This window comes from Stegastes partitus, unplaced genomic scaffold, assembly GCF_000690725.1.
Source record: "Stegastes partitus isolate 25-593 unplaced genomic scaffold, Stegastes_partitus-1.0.2 Scaffold1852, whole genome shotgun sequence".
NCBI classification, from domain to species: domain Eukaryota; kingdom Metazoa; phylum Chordata; class Actinopteri; family Pomacentridae; genus Stegastes; species Stegastes partitus.
Window position 1 is genome coordinate 259,735 of NW_007579583.1, and position 15,593 is coordinate 275,327.

General features: G+C 41.2%; 2 protein-coding genes across 3 annotated transcripts in view; one reads left to right on the plus strand and one right to left on the minus strand.

Annotated features, from left to right (window-relative positions):
- The window catches only part of scube3 (signal peptide, CUB domain, EGF-like 3), an 80,591-nt gene extending 69,135 nt beyond the window's left edge, over positions 1–11,456 (plus strand). For both annotated transcript variants that reach the window (XM_008302667.1, XM_008302668.1), the window contains 13 exons: positions 1,177–1,299; positions 1,447–1,563; positions 1,677–1,772; positions 1,896–2,012; positions 2,432–2,593; positions 2,731–2,934; positions 3,173–3,334; positions 3,429–3,596; positions 3,694–3,855; positions 3,941–4,138; positions 4,248–4,400; positions 5,897–5,976; positions 6,258–11,456. In XM_008302667.1, the coding sequence (XP_008300889.1) occupies positions 1,177–1,299; positions 1,447–1,563; positions 1,677–1,772; positions 1,896–2,012; positions 2,432–2,593; positions 2,731–2,934; positions 3,173–3,334; positions 3,429–3,596; positions 3,694–3,855; positions 3,941–4,138; positions 4,248–4,400; positions 5,897–5,976; positions 6,258–6,410 (1,895 nt within the window). In that variant the 3' untranslated portion in view covers positions 6,411–11,456. The remainder of the gene's footprint in view (positions 1–1,176; positions 1,300–1,446; positions 1,564–1,676; positions 1,773–1,895; positions 2,013–2,431; positions 2,594–2,730; positions 2,935–3,172; positions 3,335–3,428; positions 3,597–3,693; positions 3,856–3,940; positions 4,139–4,247; positions 4,401–5,896; positions 5,977–6,257) is intronic.
- Positions 11,457–11,458: 2 nt separating this feature from the next.
- On the minus strand, positions 11,459–14,833 carry LOC103372895 (complement receptor type 1-like; the record flags this gene model as incomplete). The annotated part of the gene is made up of 9 exons (XM_008302670.1): positions 11,459–11,715; positions 11,803–11,988; positions 12,083–12,259; positions 12,336–12,409; positions 12,511–12,607; positions 12,921–13,115; positions 13,243–13,464; positions 14,550–14,623; positions 14,699–14,833. Coding segments are annotated over 9 exons (1,186 nt in total), but the record flags the coding sequence as incomplete, so codon positions are not given.
- Positions 14,834–15,593: the final 760 nt, after the last annotated feature.

The window sequence follows — 15,593 nt, forward strand, 5'->3', positions numbered from 1 at the left end:
TACTTGAGGAAAGAAGTCTTCAATTATGACATTGTTTGGACTGGGAGTTGTTGACGGTGATGAATAGGCACACAAAATTGATTAAAATTTAAAGATGACCACATTTCCACTAACTCTCCAACTCATCCTGACATTCCTCGGCATGACACACAGCAGTTGTTGAGTCTAAAGTCAGTTTGTCTTTTTCTTTTTTTAAATTATGTCCTTTTCTTTCTTGGCTCGTCTCCATGCTCTGCTGTGTAAGAGCACGCGAAGAAAAGATTAAAAAGATCCGGGGAAATGTTAGAATGCATCTATTTGGTTACATTTCAAGTATGGGAGGAACAAAGAAGTCAAAACAACAGTTGCTGGCAGATGAGCTCTGCTTCCATCAGATATTCATTAGAGTTCTTTGTCCTTTAAATCAAGTGCTTTGATGCAGAGGATAAGCAGCACATCCCTCACATCATTTCCAAGCAGTGCTGGCTACACACCGACAGAGCGCCGCTGATGAAGTCATCATCTTCTTCAGGGAGTGCAGCGGCACGCAGACTGTTTTTATTCTGGGTGAATAATTGAATGAGACAAGAAAGTGCATTTCATATCAGCAGGCCAGATCATCAATCACTGCCATTATCTCCGTCTCTTCTCCCGGTGTCTCTGCCACTTGTCCGCAGCCTGCCGAATCCTCAGCTCTACTCACTAAACTAATTTTCTGTCTGGCATCGATGGCAGCCAGACTTCATCTGGATCCCGGATGCTTTTAGTGGTTTTTTAGCTCAGCATGTGTTTTGAAAAGGTGATTATAATTTACTGCTTACCACAAGTCTCCCTCCGTGAAGAGAAGAGAAATTTGGACCATGAAATTTATTGCGGGTGACATCAAAACGAGAAATCACCTCTGTTTACATGCAAACACATAAATCTTCCCAAAATATGACCCTCTGACAGGATGGATTGAACTGAGCTCCCAGAACTCCTTCGTTCACAGCTGCACTGTTTTGTTACAGGCCGATTGCTCTTTCGTTCAGCTCATCAGGATTGTTTGGGTCTGATCACATTGTTTGTTCCTCGTCAACAAAAATCACTTTTTCGCTCGTATTTTTTGGGGATCTTTTAGACTGCGGGTAAACATATGCTGTTAGTTGTTTTACACGTGGCCACAAAATGTTCATATGTCAACACGTGTATTCGCAGATATTGATGAATGCAGTATAAATCGTGGGGGTTGTAAATATGGCTGCATCAACACTCTGGGGAGCTACGAGTGTACCTGTCCACCAGGGTACAAGCTGCACTGGAACAGAAAGGACTGTATTGGTATGTGACAGCACTGCCCCCGTGTGGTCAGTTCACCAACACACTCAAAGCACATCAGGTCCCATATAGCAGCACCTACGCAATTTATATCTCTCTTTCTCAGCTGTCAGCAGTATGTAATTCAGTGTGGCTTTTATTTCCTCTCAGAGCTGGTGAAATGTCCTCCTGGACTGATAGCACCAAAAGCTACTCTGACCTGCAGCAAGACGGGCAAGAAAGAGAGCTGCTCTCTTACATGTGCTTCTAAGGCTCACTATCTGGCAGGTATGTCACCCACCCCCGTCAGTCAGAGTGCAATCACAAACCAGCAAACAGAAGTCTCTGAAATTCAAAACTGCAAACATTTTATGCGCTTACGTTTGTTTGTGTGTTTGCAGAGTCTGATAACAGCTACTCAGTCAGTTGTGGTATCCCCATTCTCAGAGGGAAGTCTCCTGCCAGGCTCAACTCCAGCAGCAGTCAGAGCTGCATAGGTTCGTTACCCTCCAATGTCTTAGACTCTCTTCACGAATCAGAACGGCACAGACAAGTCTTTGCAGTGATAGTGGTGTGATGTTTCATTGTCATCCTACCCACTGGGCTGTGTTTGTCTGTAGAGACTTTGGCCCCTCCAGTGAAGCAGACGGCATCTTTCAAGATTAAAAATGCCAAATGTCACCTGCACCCTAAACTCACCGGCAGGACGGAGGACAGGGGACGGACACTGGGACCAGGTCAGTTTTTATCTGTGTGTGTTACTGTAGGCATATTTTATTTCTAAAAATAAAAAAGTTAAAGAATCATATAAGTGAGGATTTGCTGCTGATCCTTGCCATTTTTTGTCTAAATAATTTAAGGTGGTGGCTGGACAAAGCAAGTAATTCAATTTGAGTAAATTATCAGGCTATTTTCATGCTTTTTTGATATTTTATATACAAAACATTTCCTTGACTGATCAAAAAAGTAGCCGGTAGGGGATTCAGTAATTAAAATAATAACTAGTTACAGCTGTAATATAACTACTTATTATTTTTCTGGTACACAAAATTATAGACTGCATCTCTCAAATGTTAGTTAGCATGAATTATTATGAACCTATGAATGAGGTTTGCAAGTATCATAACACTGATTATGTGATATGATGTGTCTGCAGGAGGAGGGCAGCCCTGCAGCAACTGCCTGGTAACATTTGTGAACCTCAAATGTGACTCCTCCAAGAAAGCTAAAGGGAGACGTGCTCGAAACCCCTCTAACAAAGAGGTAACACGCATTACTTTGGAGCTGGAGGCTGAGGTCAAACCTGGAGACACTACAGGTCAGAGATTTCACTGAAAGCAAAACCTTGAGAGAAGTTACTGCCTGTGTTGAGCTTTTTATCAATCGACTGCAGATCCGATCGAATTAAACAGTTAAATGTGATTATTCAAACAATCTTTTTATTTATTTAACCAGGAAGTTGCAATCTCAGCTGCCTGAGACAGCGCATGGAGAAGCAGGTCAAGACTTATATCAAGGCTTTGAAGAAGTCCATCAACCAAGAGCGCTTCCTGATCCGGGTGGCTGGTTTGGAATACGAGGTGGCCCAAAAACTTCCCCAAGCTGCTCCCGTTCCGGAGAACTGTGGCCCGGGCTGGGAGAGGGACAGTGGGAGATGTGGTAAGATCAGAGAGCTGGACCAGGAGCACTTTTACTGTGATAGATAATCAGCTTTAAGAATGTAACCTTATTGCAACTAGCAATCTGCCATACATCACTATTCAATACAGTGTGGAGGGAGCAGTTGAACATTAAATTTATTTGTACATATTACTTACTTATTTGTACTGACTTAATGATTAATTAAAGTGATGTGTGTGCTCATCTCTGACTGGAGCCATTGTGGATATTCTCTCAGTCAGATGTTTGCCAGGGTCTTATTACCACGGTGAGCAGGAGCGCTGTGTCCAGTGTCCACCCGGCACTTTCCAGGAGAAGGAGGGGCAGCTGGCCTGTGACCTCTGCCCTGGCAGCGATGGCCATGGACCTGTTGGGGCACGAAACATCTCCTCCTGTGCAGGTAGCCTACTTAAGGTCCCACTGACAGTGTTAAACATATGAAGGGCTGCCCTCCCTGGTAAATCTGACCTCCATGTTCCTTAAATCACATCCAGGCCAGTGCCCAACAGGGTACTTCTCCAGCGATGGGTTCAAACCTTGCCAGCCGTGTCCTCAGGGCAGCTACCAGCCAGATTTGGGTCGGACCCTGTGCTTCCCCTGTGGGGGAGGACTGAGCACCAAGCGGGAGGGCGCTAGCTCCTTCCATGACTGTGAAGTCAAAGGTCAGCTTGGGCTTTCTTTTTGTTTTTGTTTTTCTTTAATTAGAAAATGTACTCAAATGATGGCACATAAACGTGTTTCTTTATTTCCACGCTGCAGTTCAGTGTTCTCCAGGTCATTACTACAACACCACAGTACACCGGTGTATCCGCTGCCCAGTCGGGACCTATCAGACGGAGTTTAGGCAGAACTACTGCATTTCCTGTCCAGGAAACACCACCACTGATTTTGATGGTGCCACAAGTGTCTCACAGTGCAAGAGTGAGTATAAAAATTACTGTTTTGTGTTTCACATTCCTTAAATGTGAGAGCTTGAATCCAATTTGGTTTGTTTGTGTACGTCTAGACAGGCAATGTGGTGGTGAGATGGGCGAGTTCATGGGTTACATTGAGTCACCTAACTATCCTGGTAATTACCCTGCTAATGTGGAGTGTATTTGGAACATCAATCCGCCCAGCAAGCGCAAGATCCTAATCGTAGTTCCAGAGATTTTCCTGCCCTCAGAGGATGAATGTGGAGATGTGCTGGTCATGAGGAAGAACTGTGAGTATCTCTCTTTCCGGCTGTTGTTTCACTAGAATTTCCGTATACATAATTGCACCATACAAGAAATGATACTGAAAGCCTGATGGTTGTTCTGTGCCCCTGCAAGGGTCGGCTACATCCATCACCACCTATGAGACATGTCAGACCTATGAGCGGCCCATCGCCTTCACAGCTCGATCTAGACGTCTGTGGATTAATTTTAAGTCCAATGAGGCCAACAGCGCCAGAGGCTTTCAGATTCCCTACGTTACTTATGATGGTATGTAAAATCCTCATTTATTTCACTTTCTACTACATATTGTCATGTAAATAAAATGACTCTAATTCAGTTTATTAACACCTTGGATGGGTAAGTTCACAAGAAAAAAAGTAGCAACAAAAAAAACATTACCTCTCGGACTATCTACCCAGAGCCCAGTGTTAGTTTTGTTTGCAAAAACTATTTTTATTATTTCTTGTTGGCTCCATACATACAACCTCCCTTTCTATAAAATGAGAAAGCAGTGTTGGTGGAGATACTGGTGTTCTGGCGACATCCACTGGTTCTGAAAGTCATATACAGTGTCTTTAATGACAAGTGTGACTGTGTTTTGTCTGTTTTACCTGGATTACTAGGAACACTAATTCTAGAGAAATATAACAAGGAAGTTCCCCACTAACATTTATTTTCATTTTAAACAAATCTGTTGATTTCTTTGATAAATTCTTGGATAAAACGCACATAGTTTCCAAGGAGATGAATAGGAGAGCCACAGAACAGCAGTAGAGACTCACACTGAGCTGAAACAAGACAAGTGTTTATAAATTAGGTTATTAACAAAAACTCTTTAAAAAATATTTGATGGTTCTTGGGGGAACCTCTTGAATGCTCCAGAATGCACTTCCGTCTACTCTGCCGTCTTGATTTTACAGTGCGGTTTGGGAAGTCACTCTAAGTCTCTTTTTAAATGCGTAGAGGGACAACAGTTTCAAAGGGAGGAACTCACATGCACTAACATGCACATGCAGCCAAACCAGCTATAAAACATAAAACACAGCGGCTGAAATTAGAACACATGGGAATGTGACTTCAGGACGACATTATTTCACTATATCCTTACTAGGCAAATAATTGTCTGCTGCTATATTAATGCTATATTTACGTTTAAAAACATTGTTGCTCCTTTAAGGCCAAACTACAGGAGCCAGTTTACCCCCATTTCACCCCTCATGACAGTGCATTAGATTTACAAACTAGAGCTTCATTTTTCTTTTTACTTCCAGTACGTACTGTAGCTGTCCTGCTTTCATTAATCTCAATTACGTCCTGTGGTGTGTGACTCACCGTTATTTTCCGTATGTGTAGCGCGTACATGTCTGAGATTAGTGAGAAGAACATCTGTGAAGGTTCCCCTTTATGTGTGTGATTCAGTCAGATTTCAACATTTGTTAGGATTTTTAAACTTCTGCAGTGTAAGCTGGCCTAAGGTATGTACTACATAATCCCAACACAGTTTGGATTAAATAAAGACATAATCCCCTCACCCACATTAATGTTACTGTGTGTTGCTTTCCATTATCCAGTGCAACATCCCATTGGGTGACAATAAACTGCGTCAGAGGGAGTTTCAAGCTGTCTGAATTGTTTTGTTTTGTTTTTTTTTGTCATGCCTGTGTTATATTATTTCATCACCTAGCTTGTTTTGGATATGCATGACCTATTTTCGGCACGTCATGAGATGACTGGTGCAACCTGTGTTGTTTTTATTAATTCAGAGGACTATGAACAACTCGTGGAGGACATAGTGCGGGACGGACGACTCTACGCCTCAGAAAACCATCAAGAAATCCTCAAGGTTAGCTCAGCCTCTCTCTGGTGTAAATCATTGGCTTCATTCATTGTTGGTATGAGAGCACCTGAGAGAGGTAATTTAGTTAAGCAATAAGCTGCTCATTAAGGGTGTCGCAAGACTCAACAAAGCTGTTGCCAGTAAACTTTATTACTTGCATGAGTCAGATGATACATTCATGTTTGTTCTCCAGAATTGCGCAACAGCTACGGATGCCATTCAGACAATTATTAAGGATGAAAATGAGTTTTGGTGAATGGTTTACACATATTTGTTCTTCCCTACAGGATAAAAAACTGATTAAGACTCTTTTTGACGTGCTGGCTCACCCAAACAACTACTTTAAGTACACCACTCGGGAGTCCAACGAGATGCTGCCCCGCTCCTTCATACGTCTCATAAGCAGCAAAGTCTCCGCTTTCCTGCGACCATACAAGTAAAAGTGTTGCAGCTGCTGATGTGCCGGATCACGACCCCCCCTTCACCACCACCACCAAATCCCCGTCCCCTCACCCTTTACCCAGACATCCCCCTTCACGTTACAGGCCCACGACTCTCACAGGACTTAAAACACGAAACATCCTAGTATGTTTACCCTTCTTATTTTTCATAGGCTTTGACGATAAACACTATGCAGACCTGAGAAATATTGAACACCGTTTGTGTTTTAGGTTTTTTTTTTTTGTTTTTTGTTTTTGTGTTTTTGTCAGTTTCCATTCAGCACAGGTCAGTGATCTCGAGCATTCTAGTGGGGATGTACAGTATGTGAGTGGGTTTGGTTTCTATTGTGATGTGCAATGGATTCACAGAAAACAACAATAGAAACGCCTGTTTCAGACAGTAGGAGTGACATTTTGTGTGTGGTTTGAGCTTGATAGAGCTTGTTGTTGTGTTGGCTTACAGGTGCGGTCTGAGCTCCAACTCCTACCATTAAGTATGACTGTAAGTTTCGTGCAAGTGTTGTGTAACTCTGGTTCCATCTTCAGTGTCTGTGTGTCGTCCTCGAGGAGGAGCAGTTGTAAAATTAATGTTGCAGCTGTGTTCCAGGTCATTCAAAGCCCGGCTAGATTTGCGCTCTTAGAGCAGTTTCCGAGGGTTTTACTGTTAAAACAGTTAATCTATGTTTTGCTCTGTCTGTTTAGACTGTGCCAGCGTTTTCCAACCTTCAGATAATTTCTGTTGCTCTTTTTTTCAAGTCAACTTAAAGCAAATACGAAACGGTGGTTTATCATTCTAGGAACAAAGTGGACGTTTGGGAGATAAACTAATAATTGTGCGAGCCACAGAAATGAGATAATGTGATGTCTAGTGGAACATGTCTCAGAGAGAGAGAGAAATGTCTTTGAGGGACATTATGTTTGCTGCTTCTTTTAAAAGGTCACTTTAATTCTTCAATCTCATATTGTCTTTCTGATGTACTCTACACACTAATAATCTTTAGTTTTAAAACAAAGGGAAGCTCCGAACCTGAAATACTTAAGTTCTTACACCCAGTAAGTTGATAATCTCACATTGCCTGTCTGTGGACTACCAGTTTTATTGTGTTTTTATTTCAGTCTTGTAAATAATGAAAATAAATTAGACGAGGGTTGAGTTCTTTAATCCTAATTTGCTTACGCAGGACCCCCAAAATCACTTTCTGCCCCTGATGTCCCACCTGTCTCAAATCCAAAGACACCTGATCCCCGCCCTGTTCACATGTTGTTCTGTCCCAATGAAGACAGCTCTTCCAAAGACCGTCCCAAAACGGGCGGGTCAAGTTGTTTTGTGCACTAGATTCAGAGCCTGTCATCCTTTTTTAGTACAAAGTGCAATGAATGAAAAGGCACACATTCATTTTGGATAAACAATATTGCGACTCCCCCTCAATGAAACTTGCAGAATGTGTTTTGGGCTGCGATTCATTGTATAAAATATTTATCAGTCATTATGGACAGAAGATGTTTAGGCCTCAATGTGTAACTACTCTTAAAGAAATACAAAAAAAAAAGTCTTAAAATGTAATTAAAAAAACGAGTATTTGGTGTGTAAAAAAATATATTTTATGTTGTTTCAAAAGAGTAACCAAAACAGGGTAAAATAATTTAAGTTTAGTGAAAAAAAAAAGTTTGCTTTATGTTAGGATCTGCCAGTTAAAGGAATAAAGCAACATTTAGTGAAATCTGCCTTTTGCCTTTGTATCAAGCGTTAATGAGGACATTCTTACCATGCATGTTTTTACATTAAATAGGAATCTACAGCCAGTCGAGTGTTAGCGTAGTATGGAGCAATTTTCAAAGGTCACAACGAGAATTTTTTGAGAGCTACCTTTGTTTACTTGCAATAAAATCCCTTTGAACAGTTTGGTCCAGTCCAGTTATAGTGTCAGACTAGAAAAACACTTTATTGTTCAATATTTATTTTAAAAGGCTCATCTGAGACGGTGTCTAGCTGCAGCTGCTCTTCCTGACAGTGATGGTGAAGCTGTGCATGGATATATGATTACTGTCCAGACGCTGACTGCTGCTGTGGTTCAATCTGTGGCGCTGTTGGTGCGTCCACCTGTTACTGTTTGACCCTGTGGTTGCTTCTGAGACGGATGCATTTGTTGATGTAGGATTCCTGGAATACGGCAGCTTTAATACGACGCTCAGGCGGCAAAACTGGCACCGCACAAACTCAAACATTGCACAGTCACTGTAACAATCATTAAAACCAACGTCACTACCAAAATTGTAGCAATAGCTGCAGCCACAGTGACAACTATTTCATCCAAAGTCTTACAGTCGAAGAGCTGCTGAACCAGCTCCTCTAGTTTTCTTTCTTAATACAATGATGCGGAGTTGTATCTGAGCAGCCACAGCTCAGGGTGCTCTGCCGTCGCTCTACAGGCTACATGATATCATATCACACCACAGCTTATAAAGTGACTCCGGAGAATCAGTGCACTCTGAGCTGCTCAGATAAAACTCTGCATCATCGCATTAAGAAAGAAAACTAGAGGAGCTGGTTCAGCAGCTCCCCGGCTGCCCTGGAATGATGTAGCTGATCCTGTTCAGTCACGGATGTGCTTTTGTCATTATGATTCTGGCTATCTAATGGTTTTAACTCTGACCACATGCAGCAGTGGAGTGGATGCAGCGATTGTTTTGCTGGCTAAGCGTTGTATTGAAGCTTCCATGTTGCTGGAAAAAAAGCACATAGAGCAAAACAAATGAGCACAGCAGGTTCAAAGATTTAACAGCTGGACACGTCCATAGCGTCATAGACTGAACCACAGCAGCAGTCATAGTCCCAACAGTAACCATATATCCAGCTACAGCCTCACTATCACAGCAGACAGGGCCACCGCTCTCACAACCAGCAGCTGGACACTGGTGGAGATCATCCCTTTAAAAAGAATAGTGAGCAATGAAAGCATCATGTCACATTATTCCTACTTTCTGATGTGTGGAAGAGTTTTATAACTAGCCTAGATCATCCTACAAACTGTTCATATGGATCAGGAGGAAATGAAGCATATTGCAAGAGAACACAAACGTTATTGGAAAGGTAACAAAATAGTGATGTGAGGTAACGCAAATCAAAAAATTCTTGTTGTGACCTGTTTGGGTGTCCATAGCTGACCCCATGAAAAAAAGCCAAGATAGAAAAGCTATCTTGGCTCTGTCCAAAAGTAATTAAATCTGTCTATTGCAACTCTAAAGCTCACAAATTACCACGTCTGGTTTTCAGAGCAGTTACATATCAGAAATTGGGTGCTTTTTATTATGCTTCTCACCTCCTCTTTCTACATCATGGAGGACCTTCCAATGCCTTTAAAGAGGTAGTTTAGTATCTTTGCAGTTGGTTTACCTGAGGTACTCATCCATAGTTGGCGTGTTATCCACAGTAGATTGTGATCAGTGGAGAAGCAGAGAGAGCTGATGGCAGGGAAGCTGAGCACTGTGCTGCTGTGTACAGGCTCAGTGACAAAACCTATTTTAGCCAACTAAAAAAAAATCTATCCAAGTGTATACCATACTTAGAATCCCCTTTACCTCACTGTCAGACACCCTTTTCCTTTGGAACCACATCTTCTCAACCATAAAACCTCTATATTCCTTCACATAAGTGCACCAGAGTTCCAGCAGTGCAACACAGGTGTGTTTATGCGTAAGAATACAAAGGTTCCACTGTTGGGGAACTGTGCCAAAGGAAAGGGCTGTCTGACAGAAAGGTTAAGAACTCCGAATTTTCTAAATGTAGTGTAAACCCAAATAGATCTTTTTTTTTTTCTTTTTCTTTGGTGGCTAAAATCCATTTTGCTGCTGACCACGTTCACAGCAGTGTACCGTTGAGCTTCCTGCTTCCTGCCAGCAGTCCTCTCTGCTTCTCCACATTGGGACGGTTGCCAGCTGTGATCTACTGAAGGCAATACGCTGACTTTAAATAAGTACCTCATGCAACCCAACTTCAAAGAAACCAAACAATCCCTTTAAGTGCACCTCACACAGACGAGTCCAGAGGAGGCTTCTGGAGGATCTTAGAGTGAGGAAACTCAGGTGTGTCACACTTCTCACAGCCTCAATGGGAGAAGCTGAGACATAAGAAAGAAGCACAAGTGAGCTAACGGATGATGAAAGCTCCCTCTTTCTCGATAGTGACAACAGGACTATATTTCTGAAAGCATAGGCACTATTCCTTTAAAGTTGTGAATACCATCACTGCGGTCAAATTGGTGTAGATGACTGCGAGTGAATGTGATCATCCCCACTGTTAACCTGTATATTCAACCCTCTAAACCCAGAATAGCTATAGGTAATACTCCAACATCTAAGGCTGTTTAGTCCCCACTCATGTAAATAAAAATATGTGGGATGGTACACTACATATTATGTACCAAATTGTATTTTAAGAATTCAAACTTTAGGATGACACAAAGGGAATTTGACCGCATTGTCAAACTCGAGGGATACATTGGGCCAAGCAGCGAGGAACTCCAGTCCGTCTAAAATTCAGCAATAATTTTTTAATTTTAGTATCATTTATTGATCACTCACATCTCTGCATAGATACCAAACTCATTGTGTTCACTTGGCCCATGTGCCCTCAATCCCTGAAATTCTCCCTGCCCCCATCAGAATCAGCTTCTTTCCTGCAACCTGATTTTTTTTTTTTTTTTTTTTTTTAATTGTTGCCTTTTAAACGAGAGTTTGCTATGATGTATCGGAGTTGATAATGATATTTGCACTTGAATTGTTATTGCTCATGTAAAGAAATGTCTGGATTTTGTATTGTCTTTTTAAATGAATGGAATTGGTGTTCTTATTTTCTTGTAGCTTGTTTGTTCATGAAATGCTCACTCACAGTTTAGTCTATAGAGATGATACACATAACATTATCAACTGTAAAAAAAAAAAAAAAAAAGGAAAAAAGAAAAAAAAACTTATGTACAGAGGTGAATGAAACAAGTTTGTACTTGTTGCTGCCCAAGACACTTATCAAAATAAACATACTGTACTTCAGCTTCATCTCAAACATATTTTAATGTCTGTATTATGATATAATGATGATATACAGGTTTTAGCGGCAAATATGTCACAGTGCATTATTAAAGGTTGGCTTTAAACAAAATTAATTTTGGAGGGAATGCATTGTTGGTTTAGCTTAAGAGATTATTTTCCTCCTCCACTTGTTGCTGTTGAATGGTTTACGAGGATTGATTGAGTACAGTGCTGCCATGTTTCAGCTTGTGTTGTTATCCCCTCCTGAAGCTCTGACGTACTGAAAAGAAAAAGAAAAAACAGGCATTCATTCCAGTTAACACTAGAGGAACCACGTACACAATAAAAAAAAAGGTTGATTACTTACGTTTGCGTCGACACTCTGGTAGACGAGGGATCCATCGGCCGTCATTATTACAGGTAATAGAGTTCGGCCCATTCATGATGTAGCCACGCTTACACTCGATCGATATGGTCTCCTTGTACCGGAAGGACCGGTTTTGAGCTCCCATCCAGAAGGCGTTGGCCACATTTGGTGATGGACATGTTATTTCTGTGAGGTAAAGAAACCCATCTTTCATTTATTTTTGTCATAGACAGAATCAAAACTAAAAGAAAAGTTGCCGTGTTATAGTGTGTAGTGCTACCGTTGCATTTCGGAGGTGCACTCCACGTCCCATTCTTGGTGCACCAAATGTCCTTTTGACCGACAAGCGTTCCCGTACGACACCGGTAGCTAATCACAGTCTTGTAACTGTACGGTGGCTCCTGAGGGCCTCTTCTCTCTGCACCCGTCACCTCTGGAGGCTCGTCACATACCACAGCTGTGAGAAAAACAATGGTTTTAATGTGGTTGAAGAGTGTGGGGAAAACCAACGTAACAAGTCGTGTCAGTCGCACCTTCACAAACAGGAATACGTCCATCCCAGCCGTTACTCATGCAGTTTCTGGTTGCCTGTCCTACAACAGTATACCTGATGACAAAATGTGTATAAAGTCACATTAATAATAGCAGTAACAGTGTAGAGAAGAAAGAAAGCAACACAGCATGAGGATTTTTTTGTTGTTGTCTTACCCGTCATCACAGACGCCTGTAGCAGTGTCTCCAAACTCTACTCCAGAATAAACAAAGCGTCCATTGAGAATCTCTCCTGCAGAACCGCACGACTTCACTTGGGAGGCAAAAACATAAAAATAGTTTAACATTCATGTCCACTGCACCCAAAGGGTCACATATCATAATGCTGTGCTGGTGTTTTGGCATTTATTTCCTTTTAGCTTCATTGTTGTGTGTAAATTTACATGAAACTTGCTTAAATTAGGCAATCCAAATAAATAATAATATCCATTTTTAAGCTATGATGTCGGTAACACAGCTGAGAGTGCAGTATGATTTGAAAGGTCTGCACTACATTATCATGCAACGTGATTCTTCAAGCAGACAGTTAACCCATGAAAAGTTTCGAAGAAAATAAATGTCCTTACGTTCACATTTTAGCCTCAGTGGTGTCCAGTTTCCATTTTTACATATGCGAATCCTGCTGCCTCCTACTGGAGTGTATCCAACATTGCACACATAGTAGACTTTGGCACCAGAGGGAAAAGATGTCATTGTGATGTACTTGTCAGCAAGGTTGGCATCGGAGTCCTTGGTATTTAGCGGCACGCCACATCCACCTGCTGAACACATTCCAGAGAGAAATGTGTTGCTTTAGATTTAGCAGAATTTGTACTCAACTAAGATGGAGTCCATTTGTCATGATGCTACAACTGCACAACTGGCTGTCTGGCAGGAATAAGAACTTACTTTCGTTACCAGATGACTGAGTTTTATCAGGAGAAGGCAGACATCGAGGAGGTTCAGGCTGCCACTGGCCATTGGAGCCGCACTTGACCTCCTGAGCTCCATCCAGACGGAAACCCTGCTGACAGGTGAAGGTCACGGCTTCTCCCACCCGGAACTCAGAAACACCTTCAGCTCTCTGCACGGAGTTGGCGACTGCTGGGGTGGAGCAGGTGGTTTCTCCCTCTGATGAGACAATGATCTTGCTTATTTAACAGGGACCTTTTGTCTTCTGAATATAAAACACTGTATGATAGTCGAGGGAATAGAGATCCTTTACTTAGGTAAGATGCAGATGTGTAGTAGTACATTCCAAGTGTTAAGAAAAGCAAAAGCCTGGAGGTCTCAGTGCAGAAAAGTGTGTAAATTATTGCATACTGTTTGTACATCTGAAGTTTTTTTCTGTTGTTTGTTGAAGGGAAGCCAGTTTGAGCCATTTTACATACTGCTGGTAGTTAAATCTGTAACATTGCATCATATTTTATAAGCTCATCTTGTTTGGATGTAAACATTTCAGTGTTTTCATCTAAAAATAAGTACAAAGTAACACGCTGTGGTCAAAATCCTGAAAGTAAAAAAGTATATACTTCTCGCTACCCAGAGTACAGTTACTCATTGTGTATAACTCTTTAATGTTATAGTTGGAGCTACGTGTAGTGACTTTATATGTATAAGCACTGTAGTCTATAATAATAATATAGCATCATTTATTTGATGATTTGTATTTCACGTGAACAATCTGAACAACAACTGACAGCTAAAACTTTAAAATAAATATTGTGGCGCAAAAGTAGACAGTAGCATAACACCAAGACACTTAATTAATGTAATGTAATGAAATGTAAATTCGACAGCACTGTACAAGCATCAAAACAGTCAATGCTTAGACTCACTGTCATTTCTTTAATATGTTTAACCCTCTCGAAATTTGTAAATGCAATAAAATATGATAAATATAATATAAAAGGAACATGACTGAGGTCTCAAGGTAAGTGTGTGACGCTCTATAAACCTATAATCATCAGAATGACCACATACATCCCTGTATGACTTAACACTGAGCAACTCAACATCTAGTATCATGAAGTTATTGTTAAGATGAAAAATATGTCCAGGTGAATTAAAGGATTAAACAAAATATATTCATTGTGCGTCACAGTCGGGAAGCAGTTGTTCTTTCTTAACAACGCCGCCCACCTAACGTCAACTCTTGATGTAATCTAACGACAGAACCGGAAGAAACTCTCCCGGGTTTCGGATAGTGGACCCACCTTCACAAGTTGGGAATTCCCCCGTCCATCCAGACGCCTCGCAAATCAGGTAGTTCGGTCCTTTCAGAGTGTATCTGTCGAGCACCAGACACAGTTAAATGAAAGCTGAGTGTCATATTCTGAGGTAAGTCCTTTGATTTGAAACTTACCCCTCTTGGCACGTAGCATAAACTCTCTCCCCGAGGTATGACTGGCCCTCATAGTGGAGGTATCCATGGAGTAGATCACCAGCATATCCACACGTCTTCTCTGTCAAAACACAGAAAGAACAAATGATCAGAACCCTAATCAATGCCAAAAAAACAACCCACATATAAGCTTTCTTTTTGAGGATATTGTGAACATGTGTCATTTACAGTTTGTGTGCAGGTAAAAGTAGTGGACTTCTAGCTCGACTGCTGAGGTTAAAGACTCCCATCCAGATGAAGGATCCTCGAGCTAAACTGTGTCTGTCGATCAACATCATGTGTCTCCTGGGTATCATAATATTTCATATAGATGAGCTGCAGTTTAGTATTTTTGAGTAGGTTGCTTTTCTGTTGTAATTTAATCCAAATTGCAGAGAGTGGTTTCGGGTCAAGCAGTATTGGTGTTTAAGTCACTGACACAGAACAGATTGTTCCCTGGAGGGCTGCACTTTACAAGTGTTTTCACTAACAAGAAAATCTGCTGCTAATGCTCTACATCCCTAAATGAAAATGTGGCTAATTTCATTTGTAATGAGAGAAATTTATTTTGTCCACCATCTATTGGCACCAGCAAGTCAAGAAAATAAGGGTTTGCATTGTGACAGGAATTGACCCTAATTCAGTTTAGAGTTAGCTACAGATTATGAATGAAGAATAATATCGGTCATGATGTCTCTTTCACAAAATAAATATGTATTTTATCACCAGTGCAGCAAGTAGTAACTCTTAGGATGTAAATGTAAACATATGTGATTATTGCTTTAAGAGAAATTAAAAAAATTCATCATCTTCGACTTTAATCTCACTTTTGAGCCTCACATTACAGACGTAACTAAGAGCACATTTTATTTTTGGA